The sequence below is a fragment of the Leptinotarsa decemlineata genome, unplaced genomic scaffold, assembly GCF_025532065.1.
Source record: "Leptinotarsa decemlineata unplaced genomic scaffold, Ldec_3_MD MMD2_tig00001393_RagTag_RagTag, whole genome shotgun sequence".
Lineage (NCBI taxonomy): Eukaryota > Metazoa > Arthropoda > Insecta > Coleoptera > Chrysomelidae > Leptinotarsa > Leptinotarsa decemlineata.
Genome location: NW_027412562.1, coordinates 14,410,185 through 14,429,806, shown reverse-complemented (window position 1 = coordinate 14,429,806; position 19,622 = coordinate 14,410,185). Strand labels below are relative to the sequence as shown.

The 19,622-nt window shown below is 35.9% G+C and overlaps 1 protein-coding gene across 1 annotated transcript; it reads right to left on the bottom strand.

Annotated features, from left to right (window-relative positions):
• Positions 1-7,230: 7,230 nt before the first annotated feature.
• LOC141482569 (ubiquitin carboxyl-terminal hydrolase 10-like) lies at positions 7,231-8,031 on the bottom strand. Its single transcript, XM_074176060.1, has one exon. It carries the CDS (start codon positions 8,029-8,031, stop codon positions 7,231-7,233), a length of 801 nt encoding a protein of 266 aa, XP_074032161.1.
• Positions 8,032-19,622: the final 11,591 nt, after the last annotated feature.

The window sequence follows — 19,622 nt, the reverse complement described above, 5'->3', positions numbered from 1 at the left end:
CGCAAGTATCTGATTTCGAACTCTTAGCATGTCGGCCATTGTTTTTTCTATCTAAATGAAAGGTCGCGCTATTATTTTTCCCTACGGTGGTCACTGTTTTTTTTTTCTATAACGATATATATTTAAAACACTCTTCATTCCTTTTTTCTATTTCAGCATCATTGTATACTAATTTGCATCGCACGCATATTTTTTCCTTATTGATTTTTGAGACACCATCTATAAGTTTCTCATTTGGATCGCACCACGTAGAAACACTAGACCCCGTTGAACTGTCATGTTTTTTCTCAATGGGTCATGTTCGAAATACTTGGTTTATTGTGTCGTATTGACACCCGTTACATTTTTCTTATCTCAGAATCGGATCAGCTTCGGCGCTCGATCCATCTCTCTGATATTCATACGCCAGGTGATGCTCAATAAAATAGGCATAAGGCAACATAATTATATACATATTATAAATAGTATTGTAAGATGCATATTATGTATGGCATTCTTAATGTGTTTTTAATGATGATGTACAGTCTCTCATTTATCTGCATCTCACTCCGTTGAATCTTATAAAAATGAGATTAAGTTTGAATTAGTGAGTTTGTTCAACTATGTCTATGGAGAATATACTCAATTTATTATTATTGACTTTTCTTAAACTCATGATTTGCCCCGCGGTTCTAATACACTCATGTTTGAGTCAATTCGTATCGTAACAAACTGCTATATATTGAACTCACAACATATTTTCATAGAGAACCAATGAGATCAGCAGAAAACTTTCCTTCAGGAGGTATCTCAAAATACATCATTGAAAACAAACATGGCGTCGAAGTGTACAGGGTGCGTCAAAATACAAAGAAAACATGTCAGTTCAAAATATGATAATAATTATACAGGGCGATTCAAAATACATCATTTAAGGAAAAAACATGTCGGTTCAACAGAAGTCTAGCGTTTCAACATGTCAGAAGGACACTTAGTCTCGTATCTTTGTTAACCAAGTTAGCATCATCAGGAGAAGAAGGAGATGGCACCAAAGATGTCGAGGAGTTACGTATTGTGGAGTTAACATTCGAAAATGGAAAAACGACAGTTTTTCAAACGTTTCAACTATTTTGCGTGCCAGCGTTTTGCGTGCGACCGTTTTGCGTGCGTTTTCGACCGTTTTCCGTGCGTTTTCGACCGTTTTCGACCGTTTTTCGTGCGTTTATTCGTTATCGTTCCATCGTTATTGTCGTAACGGTTTTTCGTGTTTCAATGTGACAGTCATTTATCATTTAACGCGTTCCGCTAACCAAGTAAGCATCATCAGGAAATGACGAAAGTCCATGCTTTGTCATATGAAGATTCATTTTGCAAATATTCAGACTCATGAACAGAACCTTGTGGAACACTCAACCTAACTTCTGTTACAGAGTAGTGTCGGTCAGCCAATCAGAATGGAAAGATCAAATATCGCTCGATTGATTGTGCTAGATGGAATTGAACTGGAGACTGAGGTTCGAATAATAATAATAATAGTGATGAAACATAAAAACTTTGAAAGTGACGTAGTCAGCGTGGGAGGTCATGGCGTGTGTGATGATTTGTGGAAATTAATGAGTTATTACAAAAAATAATAGCGCAAATGTCAGAAGGGCACTAAGTTGTATATTCACTAATAATGATCGGATCGTCGCGTACAGCACGTCAAATGAAAGGATAAGAAATGCAGAATTCATCGACAAAGAAAAAGCAAAGATGACGCAACATGTCAGAAAGGCACTGAGCCAAATCTTCGTTAATGATAGTTGAATCTCAACGTGCAGCACATCAAATGGAAGGGAAACGAAGACAGAGTGTACCGATAGAGAAAAAACAAAGATGGCGTAACGAATATAATATCCAATGCCTAATATGAAATAGCATAGGAAGAATTGCAAATTCAACAAAAATCATTGAACAAACTTGGAATTGAAAAATGTTGGGTTATTCCAATTGTAGAAGCTTGATTCAAAACGTAGAATTTATTGACAAAGAAAATGAAAAAATCATTGTATTCTGAAGAATACGATATATTTGGATTCCTTAGGGTGAGAAGGGTTCGAATCTATCAAAGAAAGACTACTTCCGTTCGTCCGATTTCGAGATTTCGACATCATTTACATGCCATGAAACATAATTAATCATTTGTCGAAGCCAAAAGAGCCTTATAACCTATTTTCATTATACTAGCAGCAACAGACCGATGTGGGTACTCATTTCAAATGATTTCATTGGTAGATTATGATCTAAAATAATAAGGAAGAGCACCGTTTTTTTAGATTCGTGATCTGCACGTCATATGAACACTGAATTATACAGAAGATACTTTTCTCTATTCAGTTTGTATTTCAAACATTCGTTGTGGAATAAAAATCAAATATCATTCACATGAGTTCTACTTTAAATGAATGGTAACAAATCGCACTTACATATAATACTGCCATCCTCACTGGTATACACCGATGTATCGCCTCAAGACACTTGCCCTAAGGCAAGGGCAAGTGTCTTAAGGCGAAACATCGGTGTATACCTACCAGTGAGGATGGCAGTATTCAGTGTAAGTGCAATTTGTTACCATTCATTTAAAGTAGAACTCATGTGAATGAGTTCTGATTTTTATTCCACAACGAATGTTTGAAATACAAACTGAATAGAGAAAAGTATCTTCTGTATAATTCAGTGTTCATATAGAAGTATTTGTTTCGAAAGAATTTTTTCTTTCGTATAATTCAATGTTTATATGAAAGTAGCTGTTTCAGGAGGACTTTCTTTCAGTTTGTGTCTGAAAGTTACTTCTTTGCATGATCTACACATCCATGTATAGAGTTACTTCCTTCCTTTCTTTGGAAGACTCCCTCATCCTTCTTTTTTTTTGTATCAAGATGGAGTAGTAGAGAGCCAAAAACTTTCTCTCCCAAAAAAGTTGAAATTGTTTTGAGAGAAAAAAACAGATTTCAAACGATACATTTATTTCAGAAGGCAAATCAATAATACCACTTATAATAAAATTTACACCATTTGGATGTAAGACATTAAAATGAACCAATTCAAAAACGAATTTCAGTTTCTTTTCCTAATTTTTGCCAATTCACCCTGGAGATGTACGATACAAGATCTGCACGTGAATGGCCCTGAACAAGTGAATATTTCAAGTTTCACGGCATACTGGACGGAGCACAACCGAGGGACTTCTTAATGAGCGACTGAAAATCCTAACAGTGTCTTTTCAGGATCGAATAAAGTGAGAGTTGGTGCTTTTTGGGCTTAATTAATCACGTACTTCAGGCAGAGGATGAGAGTTTCATTGATTTTATCGAGAGAGGTGACACTGATTCGCAAGGCGATGCACGGAAATGGAGAATGCTGTATTTTGAATGATGGTGAAAAATAAAGTTAGAGTTATTGTTCTGAAACGAATTGAAATTTTGCTTCGAATGAGAAATACATTTTTGTTGAAGTACCTATCTATTGACTGACTGTAGTTATTTATTATGATTCAATATTACTCTAACTTGATTTATAGTTTTACAAAATCTTGTACCGTAAATTGTGAGTTGAGCACTTCCATGAACATATAGCGCGACACGCTTCAAACGATTTCATGAATCAACTGCAAGTATAATATTGAAATATATCCGGTCGGTAGCCAGGCGGTTCGACATGGGTGCTTTGTTCACTCACTCGAATTGACTGCCGTGTTGGTTGGTGGTTCAAGCCCTAGTCTGAACGATCGATTCTCACTTGCTATCGTTCAACCCGTGTTAGGTATCACACGTTAAAAGGTGATTTTTTTTTTAACAGATAACGATGTCCAATGGATGGAATAATTCATTTTTACTATGAATAGTCATTTGTTCTGAGCAAAACTTATTTAATTCATTTTACTGCATCAGCTCAGTTAGCTCGTTTGGTAAACTATTTTTATTCATGAAATGATGTGCTCTGAGGGTATATGCAAGATTTTATATGCGCGTGACAATTTTCAACAAGAGTACACGCGCCGGACTGAGAGTCCGCACCTTGAGAAATAGTAGTTTCTTAACAATTAAAATCTTATATGTGAATGATCAGGAGAAAACGAGTATTATTGAACATTTTTATTGAATCAGTATGATTTTTAATACATTCCGAACATATAAAAGTCATCCCGTGTTTGAATATCATTAGAACTCAAATGTTTCAGCAGGAATTGAAACCTATTTACTGACATCACCAAACGAAATATCTCCACCCCAATGCCATTATTATCTAACAACTCTCTCACATGCAACCGACTAGATTTGTGAACTCCAGACATGTAGAGTAATCCAAATAATGCTTGAATCTTAGTTACATTTGTGAGAGCAGCAGTTGCACCAATGCACATTTTTTGGCGGTTGGCGTTTCCTTTACTTGGTGATTTTATCTTTTCCTATAAAAAATGGACCGTCGGATGATTCTGATATTTCTTGTTCAGTGTCAGAAATTTTCTGCTCTGAATCTGAATTTTCCAGTTGTTCTTCCTCATGAAAAAAAATTGTTTATCTAAAACGCAGAATTATATCGAACGTTTTCTTCTGACCTGACGATATTTAGATTATGTACCTATGTAAAAAATACTGAAAATCTTAACTTTTGCTGTTTTTAACGAGATCAAAAGTTTCAAATTTTTATAACGTATCTACACGCGCCGGACTCACAGTCCGCAATCTTATAACGTGTTCACGTTCTAAAGGCACACAGGAACATGACAGCTCATGTACTGAGAGCGATGGCTTGCGGAAGCGGTGCATTTCGAAATGGCGGCATTATTCAAATTTAAGCGGGCTGAGAGACTGCGCGTGTGTAACGGAATGTTGATCCCCAGCGATTCAAATCCAACACAACAGCACCGCTCTTGTGTTTTGGTAAAAAAAAAGAAAGAGCTAGAATAGATAGCTGAAATGTCCATTATATTAGGCAATAAAACCTGAAATGAGAATACAATAATACGAATGAAATAATCAAGATGAAAGATGAAAATGACCACTGAGTTAAAAAAGAAAAAAAAGAAATAAAATGAAAAATAAACAGAAGTTGGGAAAAAATTCAAAAACTGAACTGAATTAGTGTGAAAAATTTAAGGAGGTGATTTCTCATCGAGAAAAAAATAGAATCTCTCATATAAAGAAATTTCATTGGAGCATCCCTTGTTGAGTATGTACCCCCTTAAAGGGGGTACATACAATTTGTATAACAATTTTTTTCACAAGCACTAAAAAAGTTACAATATTGAAATTAACCTGACGTTTTGTACTACCAAAAAGACACTTGACCAGAAATTTATTTGGTTTACCCCATGGTTGTAAAATTTATTTCCAATGTAACTTTTTGTCTTATTATTTGTTTACCATTTAAAAATTTATTTCCGATAGCCTGTTTAGTTCTGAACAAAAAATGTCTCATGGTTTTTTGCCGAAAATAAACCAGTTCGCAGCAAAAAAATATTTTACGAACAACTACAGAGATACATCGTTATAAATGCGAACTGGATTTATTGTTATTTTATAGTTAGTACCTGCATTAAACGATTAAAGGGTAATAAACAAAACTAATTCATTAATAACAAAATAGACAACATGTAGAAACCATAGTAAATGTTCCATATGTATTACGCATGCGTCTAGACGTCGGTGACTTGAGTCACGTATTCGTTCAAATATTCCTGGAGTCTCTCTGATTACCCTGCACGCATCGATGATGCGGTTTTTCAAGTCCTCTACATCGCGAACAGGAGTACGATAAACCAAATGCTGTGAATGGCCCCAAATAGAGAAATCGAGAGGATTGAGATCCGGGAATCGAGCGAGACAGTTCTGTGGTCCTCCTCGACCTATCCACTGATTTGCATATGTTTCAGTTAAATGCTGACGTGCTACTTGACTAAAATGGGCGGGAGCCCCATCATGCATAAAAAGCATATCCCTTCTGACGCACAAAGGAACTTCCTCCAGCAGTACTGGATGCACTTCTCTTAAAAATTGAACGTATGCCTCACCATTGAATCGAGTAGGTAGAAAATGAGGCCCAATTAAATCATCCCCATTAACTCCGAGCCGGACGTTAAGAGAAAACTGTTCTTGATGGTTAGTTTCGACAATAGCGTGAGGGTTTCCATCAGCCCAAATGTGGTAATTATGAAAATAATTAATCTTGTCCCGAGAAAAACTACATTCGTCTGTGAATTCTATCGTCTTCAGAAAGTCACAATTTCTTCTAATCATTTCCAGCATCCAATTGCAAAATTCAAGACGGTTCGGAAAGTCCCGCGATGACAGTTCCTGTACTCGTTGCAGATGCTAAGGGTATAAGAGTTGTTCCTTTAAAATTCGAAATACCGTCATATGATCAACATCTGGATTGCTGTAAAGCAATCTTTCTAGTACTGGTAGTAGGTTGTTCTTCAATCAAACTAAGTACTGCAATTCGATTCGATCTATAATTCATTCCTTATTCTATGAAATGATTTTAATTTTTTTTGTGTTTTGAGCCAACCTGATTCCAAATACTTTATAATTATTACTAATGTTTCATCTCTTCGGGTTGCATCTTCAATCTGGAGAAAATCAAGAGGAAAATCTCCATTGTCAGGAAAATAACTGATAAAATTTAAATCTACCACATCTAAACTGTTTTCACCTGAAGGTAAAGGTTCCCTAGATACAAAATCGGCGTAATTGTCTTCTGATTTCACATACTCAATATTTTAGTGGTGGTTTGCAAAAAACTGTGGAATATTTTTTTCAATGAAGAATATACATCAGACGTTTATTATCGATGACTAGCGTAAACTCTCTCATGTATTAATAATTATTGAATTTGCAAAGATCAAAAATAACTGCTAAACCTTCTTTTTCCATTTGACAATAATTTTTTTCAGTCTCTGATAAGGTTCTCGAAGCAAAAACAATAGGCTTCTCACAGCCGTCAGGTATTATATGTGTGATCACAGCCCCCAGGCCTTTATCTGAAGCATCCGTTATTAAACGTAATGGTGAATCCTCATCATAATGCACCAATATTTGTGCTGACATCAACAACTGTTTTTTTTTTAAATGAAATACATATATCATTAAAAATTGAACCTATCACTGAATACCTATCACTAATGAAAAAACTATCAAATTCAATAAAAACTTGAAAGAGAAATTCCGTAAGATTCCAGACGCTGAACTCTACGTAAAAGTAGCAACCTTATTTAGATAGGATCATATCGCTTTCCTTGTAGAACAGCAAATAAGGAAATCGCGTTCCCTGGGGTTTCAATACGTCTTCATTTTGCACGGTCTTGACCGAAGAATCGTCGTACCTAATCCAGCAATTGTAGCCGACGTGGAAGGCATCGGTCACGTAGTGTCCAATGTTGGCATTTTTGCCTTCGTGGTAAACGACGGCGAATAGCTTGTATTGTCTCTCTGTTGGAGACTGTGTTTCCGACGATATCAAAGTCAAATAAAACTTCAAGTTGAATTCAAAATCGAAAGCCTTGATAATCTTCGTGCAACGGTAGTCGCTGTATTTGAAAAACTTCAGATGCAAAATAAGGATAACGGGAAGTTTGCAGAGCGTAATTTGCTCCCAAGCTTCGACCTTCTCTTTTGTATTCGACGAAGTCACTCCCTCTAAAATGTTCTTGGAGACAAGTACTTTAAGCGCTTCTCTGACGGTCTTCACTTTCTCAATGTTGAGTGGCAGGGTGAGGAAAGGCTGAGTATTCTCAGTAATGTGGTCCACGTTGCGATGAATGCTCGACTTTAGTTGCCCCCCGAAGATGTCAATCCTTCTGGTTGAATGTCCTTCATTTTTCGATTCTATTATGTTCCATAAATTCTTTGAATCATTGTCCAAAGCAGAGTCAACGGGAGGTTTTTCATCTTTAATATAATATTTAACCAACTCATTTAGCTCAAACATTCCATCATTGAGTCCATTCAAAAGAAAACCTAGAAACTCTTCTGCATCTTGTTGTCTAACATCGATCCAGTCAGTCCGCATGTTATGCAACATTTTATAAATCCACGTCGGACCGAATGGGATGCCAGTGTTGATTGAAACTTTTTAGTCATTCTTGAAATTTTCATCTACTCTCCCGTCTTTCATCAAAAAGTAGGTGAACAAACTGTTCCACAAAACGGCACATTCCAAATATAACCGGGGTAGATGTCATTCTCTCGTTCGAAGAGATGTTTTTACTCAGACTGTTTAGTAAGTTGTAGAGTGGTGGACATGCGATCAGGGCTTGCAAAATAGATTTGACATAACAGTGATTGTTTTGATTGAGCAGACCCCTTGGCTGCAAGTTCACTGCCCTAACGTCGATCATATAGAAACATGCCCAGTCTGGATCTACATACTGGTGGGACCTTCTGGAGAGCTTGAAGGAGCATAAGGGAAAATTGTCGTTGAACACGTTTTCGGCATCCTAGTCAGTAGCGATTTCGTCAAAATTGTTGACGGGTTCAGACATAGGCGAATGATGGTTGTTCATCGTCGGAAAGATCATAGTGTGCGGGTAGTTGACAAAAGGTGAAGATTCGGCTGTTTGTTGAATCACTGCAAAATTTCCTTGGATTTGAACATTTTTTCTCTTCTGCATTTGTCCTTTTATAATGTTGAAACTGCTAGTGTTGAGTTTGCCTGTTGAGTCTTCTTCTACAATTTTTTTAGAACTGAAGTCTGATTTACTCTCATTAACGTTTGGATAATTTTTAACAGAAGAAGCTGGGGAGAAATCCGTAGTATCATACCAGTTCAGTGGGCTAAAAAAAATATCATCAAGACTTTGAGAAGGAGAAATGGTGCCAAGGATTGATTCAGCATTTTTCCTCTGAATTGCAATGCTGATTCGTTGTATAAGAAATGATCTTGCTCTTGAATCGCCTTTTACTGTAATTAGTTTTCGACCTATATCTCTGAAAAAAACAGAAGCAAAGGAACCAAAGCTACCAAATGTTTCAATGACAATTGGATAGAAAATATATCGATCTTCCAGACAAATGTATTTCTGCTGTTTCATTTTCTCAGCATATCCAGCAGCCACACCAGATGTTTGCGAAGTTGAATTGAGATGAGAGCGAGCCAAGGTATCAACCCAGGTGAAGTCCCAAACCGAAGGTTTTCCATGTCTCCAAGGAATGAGAGACATTCCATCAGGACGTTTTCCATCATCTCGGCTAATTCCAAGAGGTTCAATCACAGAAGGGATATTGGCTGTTGACAAAGCTCGTTTAATTATGTCATTCACTGCATAATGTCGGGAGAAGCAACCTGCACTAAATTTACAACTGAGGCCATGAGTACCATTTTCATCGAAAACGAAACCGCACCGACATTGGTGATTAACACAAATCAAACATCCTAAACGAATACCTATTGAAATTCTGAAACTTTCGTCGTCTAATAATGTTCCCTACGATGCAACGGGAAGTGCGTTGAGCCAGGCGCCAGATTCCTTAGTTGTTACAGCTTTGAGGCGAGCTTGATCTGTAAGGGAGTCCTTAGCTGCAGCCACGAGTTATGTAGATAACATCTGCAATAAAGGAAGATCCCAAGATTTTTGAGAGCCCTTGTTATCAGGTATTGGTGCATTTGATTTTTCCATCCAGTTTCCAAATAAAATGAATCATCAATATCAAAGAAGGATTTTGGTAAAATAGAATGAATCAGATGCTTTACACTATTGAAGGAGGAGAGAAAAACTGGTAAAGCAAGTGAAGATGATTGTCGGATGCCAATACTACCCAGATTCACTGGAAGCGAAGCTTGGATCCATGATTCGTTTTTGAAGTTATTATTTGTTTCAAGATTCCTCGAAGTGCTGAATCGAATTGTGCTAATTCTTTTCGACATCGCCATGTAGGGCTACTTCTTAGGGTATTCATTAATTTAGTAATTGCTAAAGAGTGCTTCAGTAAAAAGTATCCAATGTGAACAGGAAGGCTCTTGATATGTGAGGCCATCAAATTTAGGGAAGTTGTTTATTGACTTAAACATTCAGCCAAAGATTCTTCTGAAAGTGGTGCACCAAGTAGAGTCAATTCGTGCCTATTGATTGTTTTTATTCCAGGAGTTAAACTGTTGAATTTCTCTATTACAGATGCTTCTTGTGAATTAAAAACAAATATCTCGCATTTTTCAAAATTCAATTTTGATCCAATTTCTTCAGAGAAAGATAATATATTTTTGAATTGACTGAAAACTATATCCGGGTGACCACCTATAGACCCATTATCCAAGTACCAATAGTTGAAATCAGTTTGAATTGATTTCGTCAGACGATCGATGGATAAGCAGAAAAGTGCAGGACCCACAGGATCTTCTTGGACTCCTCTTTCCGACATGATGACATTGTCTCCAAAATTCAAAAAAATTGGCTTTTGATAACACTGACTGATGAAGTTGAGAAGATAAGGTGTCAGATCCATGATTCTTTCTAAAAATACTCGAGTGTGAATCATGTTGAATGCGTTTTGAAAATCTAGTTTTAGAAAAATGGTTGAAGATGAGTTAGGATGCTGATTTATGAAACGGCGTGCTGTGTGAGCTTGTAATGAAGCACCATAAAGAATCGGAAGTATTTCCGAATTAACTCTGCCAGCAAGTGAAAAATTACATAGTGATGTCAAAGAAGATAAGAGTTTTTCACCTTCAGATCCGGAGCTTCTTGATAAAAGATCTTGGAAGTGTGAAGGTCTTAGAGAATCCAGCTCGCCAGATGATCCTGTGCGAAATGATCTAACAGCACGTAAAACATCAATTTCAGTTATTTGAAGTGGATCCAGGATTTCATTTCCATTTCCTGGAATGTTGAGTTCTAGATGAGTATTCTCAGAGAGATGTTTTGATTTGAGCAACGCAAATGTTTCATTGTCAAAAGTAGTAATTGAGTCAGTCGAAGACAAAATTCGTATAGCCGAAGTAATGTCACCATCAGAAATATTCAAAAGAAAGGAAAAAACAGTTTTTCATCGACCTTTTTTGGGTATTTGTTACCTTCCACAATCTGAAAAATATAAAAATTAGAATTGAGAACTTTATACAAGTGTAGAAGGGCAAACTTTTAATTTTACATCGATAAGTTACTGCGTAAAAATCAAAGTATTTTTCACAAAGAAAAATCTTCTATTTATCAGTAACTTGTCGTATTTAACAATTTTGCCTATCAAAAAAATATCAAGAAATAATACTTATCTTTTACGTTTCGGAGGCCAAAATCTGCCTCCGTCTTCAGAAATGGATAAGAAATTTGAATATATTCGCAGTTATTCCTTTTTTGATATCTCATTTCTTTACTTCTTCGACAGATGTCAAAGATTGTGGAAGGTAACAAATACCCAAAAAAGGTCGATGAAAAACCATCAGAAACTTTATTGATTATATATTTACTTTTATTCTGTTTCGTTGATGGTTTTCTATCTCTGGGGGGAAATTTTGAAAGATTGGGGGCGTTTTTCATATTCCTCCTAATTATTGAAGTGATGGATTCTTTATATGGCTTTTTGAATGAAGGAATACAAAACGATGTATATGCGAAACACAGTAACTTTTTCCAGGAGTCCAAAGAATTTGCTTTGATGCAATTGTCTATTGTATTGGCTAAAGAATCAGCGACAAACATCCTGGATGATTTAGGAATTCTTTTCAAAATGCTAAGATTCTATTTTAGGTATGCTAAGTGAGCATTCAATGTTTTGGAAGTGAGATTTTCGTTAACGTTTGAAGATTCACTGGTATTTTGACAAAAAGGGATTGAATGATGTTTTTTCCTCATGTGAATGTTAACACCACGCTTCGTTTGGAAACTCCGATTACAAAAACTGTATTCCAAGTTTGAATTGGTTTCAGGACATACAATAATTTCGTTTCCATCTGATTTTCTTGTAGATGACAGTTTTTTTGACTTTCTTGAATTGTCATTTTTCATATTGAGAAATGACAGATTTGAAAATTATATAAATTCACAGCAAATGAATGCATTTCATGTGGAAAATTGGGCAAAAACGATATACTTAACAATGATGAACAACTTAACAATTAAACAACTGTTTAACCTTTTCAAATGCAAATTCGCATTCATCAGACCATTCCCATCTTGAATTCGGCTTGAACACAGGTTATACGATGCAAAATAAAACAAATTTCCCATAACACTTAATAAATCCCAAAAATGATTTCAATGAGGAAATATTATGAGGAACTGAAGCGTGTTTTATTGCTAGAATTTTCGACTCGGAAGTATGCAGACCAACTTTATCTATGTCGTAGCCCAAATAAGATATTTTACTTCTAAAAAATTCGCAATTTTTAAAAAATTCCAATCCTGCATTTTCCAATCTAGCTAACACAGCTTCCAACCTTCTGATATGTTCATTGCGAGTTTTACCTGTGATGAAGCGGTCATCCAGAAAGCAAATAACACCATATAAATCTTGTAAATCGATCGAGCTTTGTGAAATGTATTCCACCCTGTAGTTTGACAAAGAGGTCTTCTATTTTTAGAAGAGAAAATGAGTCGATTTCGATGAAAGGATTCACAGTAACCTTGAAATCTCCGCATATCCTAACCGTACCATCTTTTTTTTGAAACTGGGACCATAGGAGATGCCCACTCAGAATACTAAACCTGTTGGATTACTCCTAGATCATTCAACCGCTGGAGTTCTGATTTTAATTTTATTGAAATGAGTCCCTTATTGGAAGTACCCAGTCCAGGAGAAAAAAAAAGTTGTATTTACCAATCAAAAATTGTAAGTCCGCGTAATATAATGCCCAAATTGCACTGATTGAAAAAATCGCGCCCTAGTAACGGTGGGCCACCGTTTTCAATGACATATATATCTGAATCGAATTGTTTCTCTGGATAAATGACCTTGCAATCAAAATAACCCAATGGTAAAATCTTGTCCCCATTATACAAACAAAAAACCTTGTAGTTGTTTTCAAATTTTTTTCCTCAAAATTTTGTTCATAAAATGTGAGAAAAATTACCGTATAACTTGCTCCAGTATCCAAAATAAAAGTGAACGATTCATTATCTATAAATTTTTTTATAAAAACAGGGTTTGTTTTTGCTTCCAAACTGTACAGAGAATATTCTTCGGATTCTAAAAAATTATTTCTATTTTCATTCAATTCTTTAAATGAATTTGCATTTCTTTCATTAAGACATATAGGAGCAAAATGCTTTTTTTCATCACATATATGGCAGTTACAATTTCTATAAGACCACTTATCTGTTTTATTGTTCTTACAGCCGCAAACGGAGCATTTGGCTGTGATGGTGGATCCGTACGAGTTCCCCTTTTTGAGCCGCCACCTCCTGATCCCGAATTGCCGCCGCTCGTACATGCTGGACTGTTGTCTCCACAATTGTTTTTCCTTGACGATACCGCTCGAAATGGAAGAGGTTTCTTGTGCTCAGAAGATCTAGACTTGTTCTTCTTGTAGCAGATTTCCGGTTCCATTTCGAGAGTCCTGTTGTAATTTTGTGCAACCGTACTTTTGGAAGACACAACTTTTATGATTTCAGCAAGTCAGTGTTTCTTTTTCTCCATATAGCATATCCTTCACTCGACCAGAATCATAGCCGATGCCTTATTAATTTCCTCAGTTCCAGAAAATTTGCAATTTGCCACTAATGCTCGCAGTATTGCAACCCACTCTTTCGAAGATTTATTGGCTGATTTTCATGCTTCGATAAATTTTTCGTGGCATGCAAAAACAGACACTACCGATTGAAAATAGTTGTCCATGGATTTTACAATATCTTCGTAAGATTTTTTTTCAGGTTCTTCTGGAATGAACATATTGAATAGTAGCTGATACGCCTCTGCATTCAATAAACTTTGAAGAATGGCACGTTTCCGTTCACTTTTGTTGATACTATTTGCTGTGAAATAATTATTCAAACGACGTTCATAAATCGACCAATCCGACGTAGTAGGATTGAATTACTGAATATGTCCCGTATACTGTACGGCTTCCGTCGTTTTATCGACTCGAGGTTCACTGCTGAGCGTAAAAAAATGAATTTGCACTTTTTATCAATCAGAATATCACTCGTCGCCACTTGTGATGTATTCAACTTAAATAACACAACTGCTTATTCTCCGTTCTTTACTCTGTCGCTCACCTAAACATACTGCTCATCGGTACGTAGATGATGATGATATATAAAAAGTACTATGTACAAAGTGCTACACTAACAAACTATATACAGGATGTCACAGATGCCCAGTTCCTTTTTGAGACCTTCCTTTGTATCACAGAGCCCGAAAGCACAGTCCAGTAGAGTCTTGATGATTTCTCTCTTAGTCGATTGACGGTGGTTGGATTTCTGGTTCAGATACTGTCCTGTGTGAGTGGGTTTTCGATATACAGATGTCCCATTTAGTGTCGGTCCTCTTCACCAATACGTATCTCAACCAGACTTTTAGCTTCTTGTGGGCCTCTTCAATGGCTCGAGTTTCAAACCACTCCATATATATATTGGCTATAACCAGTTAAAGTGGTGATCCCATTGGCAGTCCCTCATCTTGCGTAAAAAATTCGTCCTCCAGTTGAAAGTAGCAGTTCGTGCAAAGCATCCTAGTAATTCCATGAATACTTGTACCGGTAATTTGTTCTATCTTTCAGGTCCCCATCTCCAGATAGCTTCTTCTGTATGCTTTGAAGTGCTACTTCGACAGGAACGTTGGTGTAGAGGCTTTCCACGTCGAATCAGTTGATTCTGCTCTTTGACTTCAATTTCCCTTAGTAGTTCATCGAAATGCCTTGAATTTTTCACAAAAGATGATGTTTCACCTTGCAGTGGTTTAATTATTGGTAGTAAGAATCTGGACAGGTTCTGAGTGGCTGAATATCTGAAGCTAATGATCGGTCTGAGCGGAACATCCTTTTTGTGTATTTTGGGTAGTCCATACAAGTGAGAGGTCCTACTGTGGTGCGATGTTAGCGATGATCTCTCTTTTTCCTAAAAATAGACTTGGTGAAGTCTGGTACAACTTCCTTTCGATTGATGCAGTAGGGTCTCTTACGATTATCGTGTATCTTTCTTTCTGGAGCACGTCTTAGATCTTCTGTTCGTAGAGATCAGTACAACAGTACAACAGTAGCGTTTCCCTCATCTGTAGGTAAGATCTTGATGGTGTTGTCTCTACGTATCCCATTCAGAGCTCTTCGTTCTTCATTGCTGATGTTAGAAGTTGTAACTGATTCTTGATCTAGCTATTCTCTGATTCTCTATCTGAATTCTTCTGCCTCATTGCCCCATTCAATCTGGCGTAGTTTCCTTGACAATATTTTCAACACTGGCAAAAATAACCAAGATCAGTTTGAACGTTTTTCATCTATATTTGAATTTTTTCAAAACATCGGTCTCAAAATAACACAAAAAAAATGTTAATTTCTTAAACATTCTGTTGATTATTCAGGACACGTTATTGGAACCCCCCTCCTCTTATCACACACACACATATATCTTCGAAGACCGGGTTCGGACAATAGCAGAGGCAGCTGTACCATCCACGGTAACTGAACTGGAATCATTCTTGGCTGCAATAAATTTCTACTGTAAATTCTTGCCAAAATATCGCAAGTCTTGGAGTCTATATATGGATTACTTAAGGAAATACTAAATAACTATGGTCTGACGAATACAAGGCTAGCTTTGAAAATGCAAAAATATTGCTCCTCTCTAATTTGGTTTCTAGGCATTTTGATTTAACCGAATGAATTAAACTCTTCGTCGATACCTCTCAGTTTGCATTAGGGTCTACCATTTCACATATTTTTGAGAACAATATTGAAAAACCAATAGCTTTCACATCCAGACTCCAAAATTCATCTAAAGTTAAATACTCTCAAATAGAAAAGGTGGCGGCAGCTGTCATTGCAATTGAAAAGTTTCATCAATATCAATTTTGCCGAAGATTCTCAATTTGAACTGATCATAAGCCAACATTGGCCATTTTCAGAAATAAAAGAGGTTAACCCGTGTTTCCTGCAAATCAGCTCCAACGGTGGGCCTACACTTAGTCAGCATTTGATTACGATATACATTTTTCTTGATTCTAATAAAAATCATTTCAATTTTTCATCGCGGTTATCAATATCAAATTCAAAATCCAATACAATTTATTTCAAATTGGAAATGAGGTTTTTGTATATGAATTAGGATTTTAAACTGATAAGAAAAGAAGCCGCAGTAGACCCCATTCTCAGGAAGGTTTTTTTTATGTGCAATATGGATAGCATAAGCAGTGATTATCTTGGACCATTTTTCACACGAAAAAATAAAATCACAAATGAACAAGATTGCCTCATGTGAGGTTATGGAATAATAATACCTAAAAAATTTCGGATTTTTTTTTCACGATTTGTATATCGCTATATGGACAGGATGAAAATTTTTACAAGCCTACATATGATGTCCTTCGATCGATAGTCGAATCAAAAGTATCTCAGATTCTTGCAGTGTTTGCAGTACAATTTCTTCGAATTCAATAAGGTTATCTTTGTCAGTCAAATGGACTCAATTGCATGCTGATTTCTCCGGACTCTGCCACAATAAATTGTTATCAATCATTGAAGATGCACCATTCAGATGGATCCAATGTTTCGGAATGTCCAATATTACAGCTTCAGCCACAATAAACATTTTTAGTGGGTCATTTTCGAGATTTGGTTTACCTATAGACATATGTACGGATAATGTGAAAACATTTACAGGTGACTATTTTCAGAATTTTTCTTACGAACCGTAAGAACGACAATCCTTGGAAGTCGAAACTTATTCAAGCTAAGGACTAAAGTGGTACTAACTTTCAACGTGTGACTTCTAACACGGGTTGGACGATAGCAAATGAAAATCGATCGTTAAGCCTGAACCACCGACTAACACAGAGGTTGATTGAGTGAGTGAACAAAGCACCCACGTGGAACCGACCGACCACCGATCGACCGAATTGGCATTAAGCATCTCACGACTCACGAGAACACCGTATAATTCCCGTACAAACAGCAAGACAAAAATACAGTTGAATTACTGAAAATTAACATAATAATGGGTAAACTTGATATTCCATCTTCAGATACACATTTTATAATTCATAGATTTTCATTTCCTATAGTGCTTGTAGGATTCTTTTGTACTGTTCAAGTTTTTTCCTCAAAAAAAAAGAATTCAATGCAGAAACACACCACATTCAACTATTGCTGAGAATTCATCTGAATTACTTTATGGACGAAATTTGAGAACCACATTGGATCTTTTGTTGCCTTCCACGAAAATTGTGGTGGAGTTAAAAGCAAAATTAGCAACGGAAATATTACGGAAAACAAAACACCCAAAATTTTGCGAAAACGGTAGAGTATATATAGCAGCGACTACCGTGCAAATATCGAAAAATGGTGTCCAGGAAAAATCATAGAAGATTCAGGCGAAAAAACTTGCTTGATCAAAACTGAAGATGGATCAATGTGGAAAAGGCATATTGACCAAATGAAAGAGGATATGGCTTCAAGAGGTTTTTTGCCACAACAGTTGGTGTCACCAAATGACGACCTTTCAGTTATTCCATGATCGGTTTTGAGTGAAAATCTGCTGAATGATAAGGAACGTGTAGAAGTAGAAACTGTATTAGATAAAAGTGGTTCAGTGACTGAAAATGTAGTTAGTGCGAAAGTGAATGTAGATACGGAAAAAGGAAATATAACTAGTACTGAGGGTAGATTATTCAGGAGGCGTAATCAACTCAAGGCGCCTGATCGACTTATTCTATAATTTATTATGTTATAGGTTAGATAATGGACGATGTGAAAAAATATTGTCAAATATAGAAAATAATCATGAAATAATTCAGATTCATTTAAGTAAATATATGAATTGAAAGATATTCCAACCTCACTTCAATATTTTAACACAAGAACACTCAGTATTGAGAATTCCATCTTTTAATATTTCAAGTTCATAGACATCGAAATTGATCCGATCACAGGATATGGAATATAAAACAATCTCCAAATATGCAAACTTGGCACAGATTGCATGCTGTGCACTTTACCTCAGTACAGTGACCGGATCAAAGTCGCAATGCCAGCGTATAATTCTTTATAAATATTGAGGGAGGTCAAGATCATGAACAGTTAACAGTCAACAGACAGTATTCAGTATTCATTTAAGTATCGATTAATCATCAGCAATGCAGCACATCTCTTTTTCTTCGATCCTGCTGGGTGGCAGTATAATGTAAGTTTTTTGATTGTTTTAATGTATTATTTTTATTAACATTTGAGTGTGAGTTAATCCAAAATATATTTTTCGTTTCTGTTACAATAAATATTTAATTGAGTTTTAAATGAGTTCTTTCATTATTTTGGATGAATGAACGAATGGGTGAAACAGCAAATAAAAATCCTCTCGTAAATAGCCAAGCGAGAACTGAGTTGCGACACGTGGTGGAGGCGCCGGGCAAATATATGTCAAATATAGAAAATAATCATGAAATAATTCAGATTCATTTAAGTAAATATATGAATTGAAAGATACTCCAACCTCACTTCAATATTTTAACACAAGAACACTCAGTATTGAGAATTCCATCTTTTAATATTTCAAGTTCATAGACATCGAAATTGATCCGATCACAGGATATGCAATATAAAACAATCTCCAAATATGCAAACTTGGCACAGATTGCATGCTGTGCATTTTACATCAGTACAGTGACCGGATCAAAGTCGCAATGTCAGCGTATAATTCTTTATAAATATTGAGGGAGGTCAAGATCATTAACAATTAACAGTTAACAGTCAACAGACAGTATTCAGTATTCATTTGAGTATCGATTAATCATCAGCAATGCAGCACATTTCCTTCTCTTCGATCCTGCTGGGTGGCAGTATAATGTAAGTTTTTTGATTGTTTTAATGTATTATTTTCTTATTAACATTTGAGTTTGAGTTTATTTAAAGTATTTTATCCGTTTCTTTTAAAATAAATATTTGCTTGAGTTTTAAATGAGTTCTTTCATTATTCTGGATGAATGAATGAATGGGTGAAACAGCAAATAAAAATCCTCTCGTTAATAGCCAAGCGAGAACTGAGTTGCGACACGTGGTGGAGGCGCCTCTCTCGTTCTCGGGGGCTTCATTCTTCATAATGAGCCTGTGAAACTAATTTTCTAATACAAAAAGTTGAATTGTTTAAGTTTCAATAATATGTTGTGGTAATTAGCTGAAAAGTGTATTTTTCTTTTGTTTGAGAATAATGAGAGAATTTAATAGCTGTTTCATCCAGTAAAATTACAGTTTTTCCTTATTTTTAATATATTTCAAATGAATGGTTTGTTTTTGATCAATCATTAGTTGGTTTTGTACTTCAATTGTTTTTTTTTAAATCCATATACAACCTATTATTTCAGTCAATTTTCCATGTTTCCCTTCTCCTCAAATTATGAGTAATACACTTTCTAATAACTATTCATCAGCTTAGAAAGGAAAGTATTACTGAAGTTGAGCAATCATAAAGAATATCTGTTCATTCAGTTCCTTAAGATAGATTGCCAATGGAATAATTTGAAAAAATT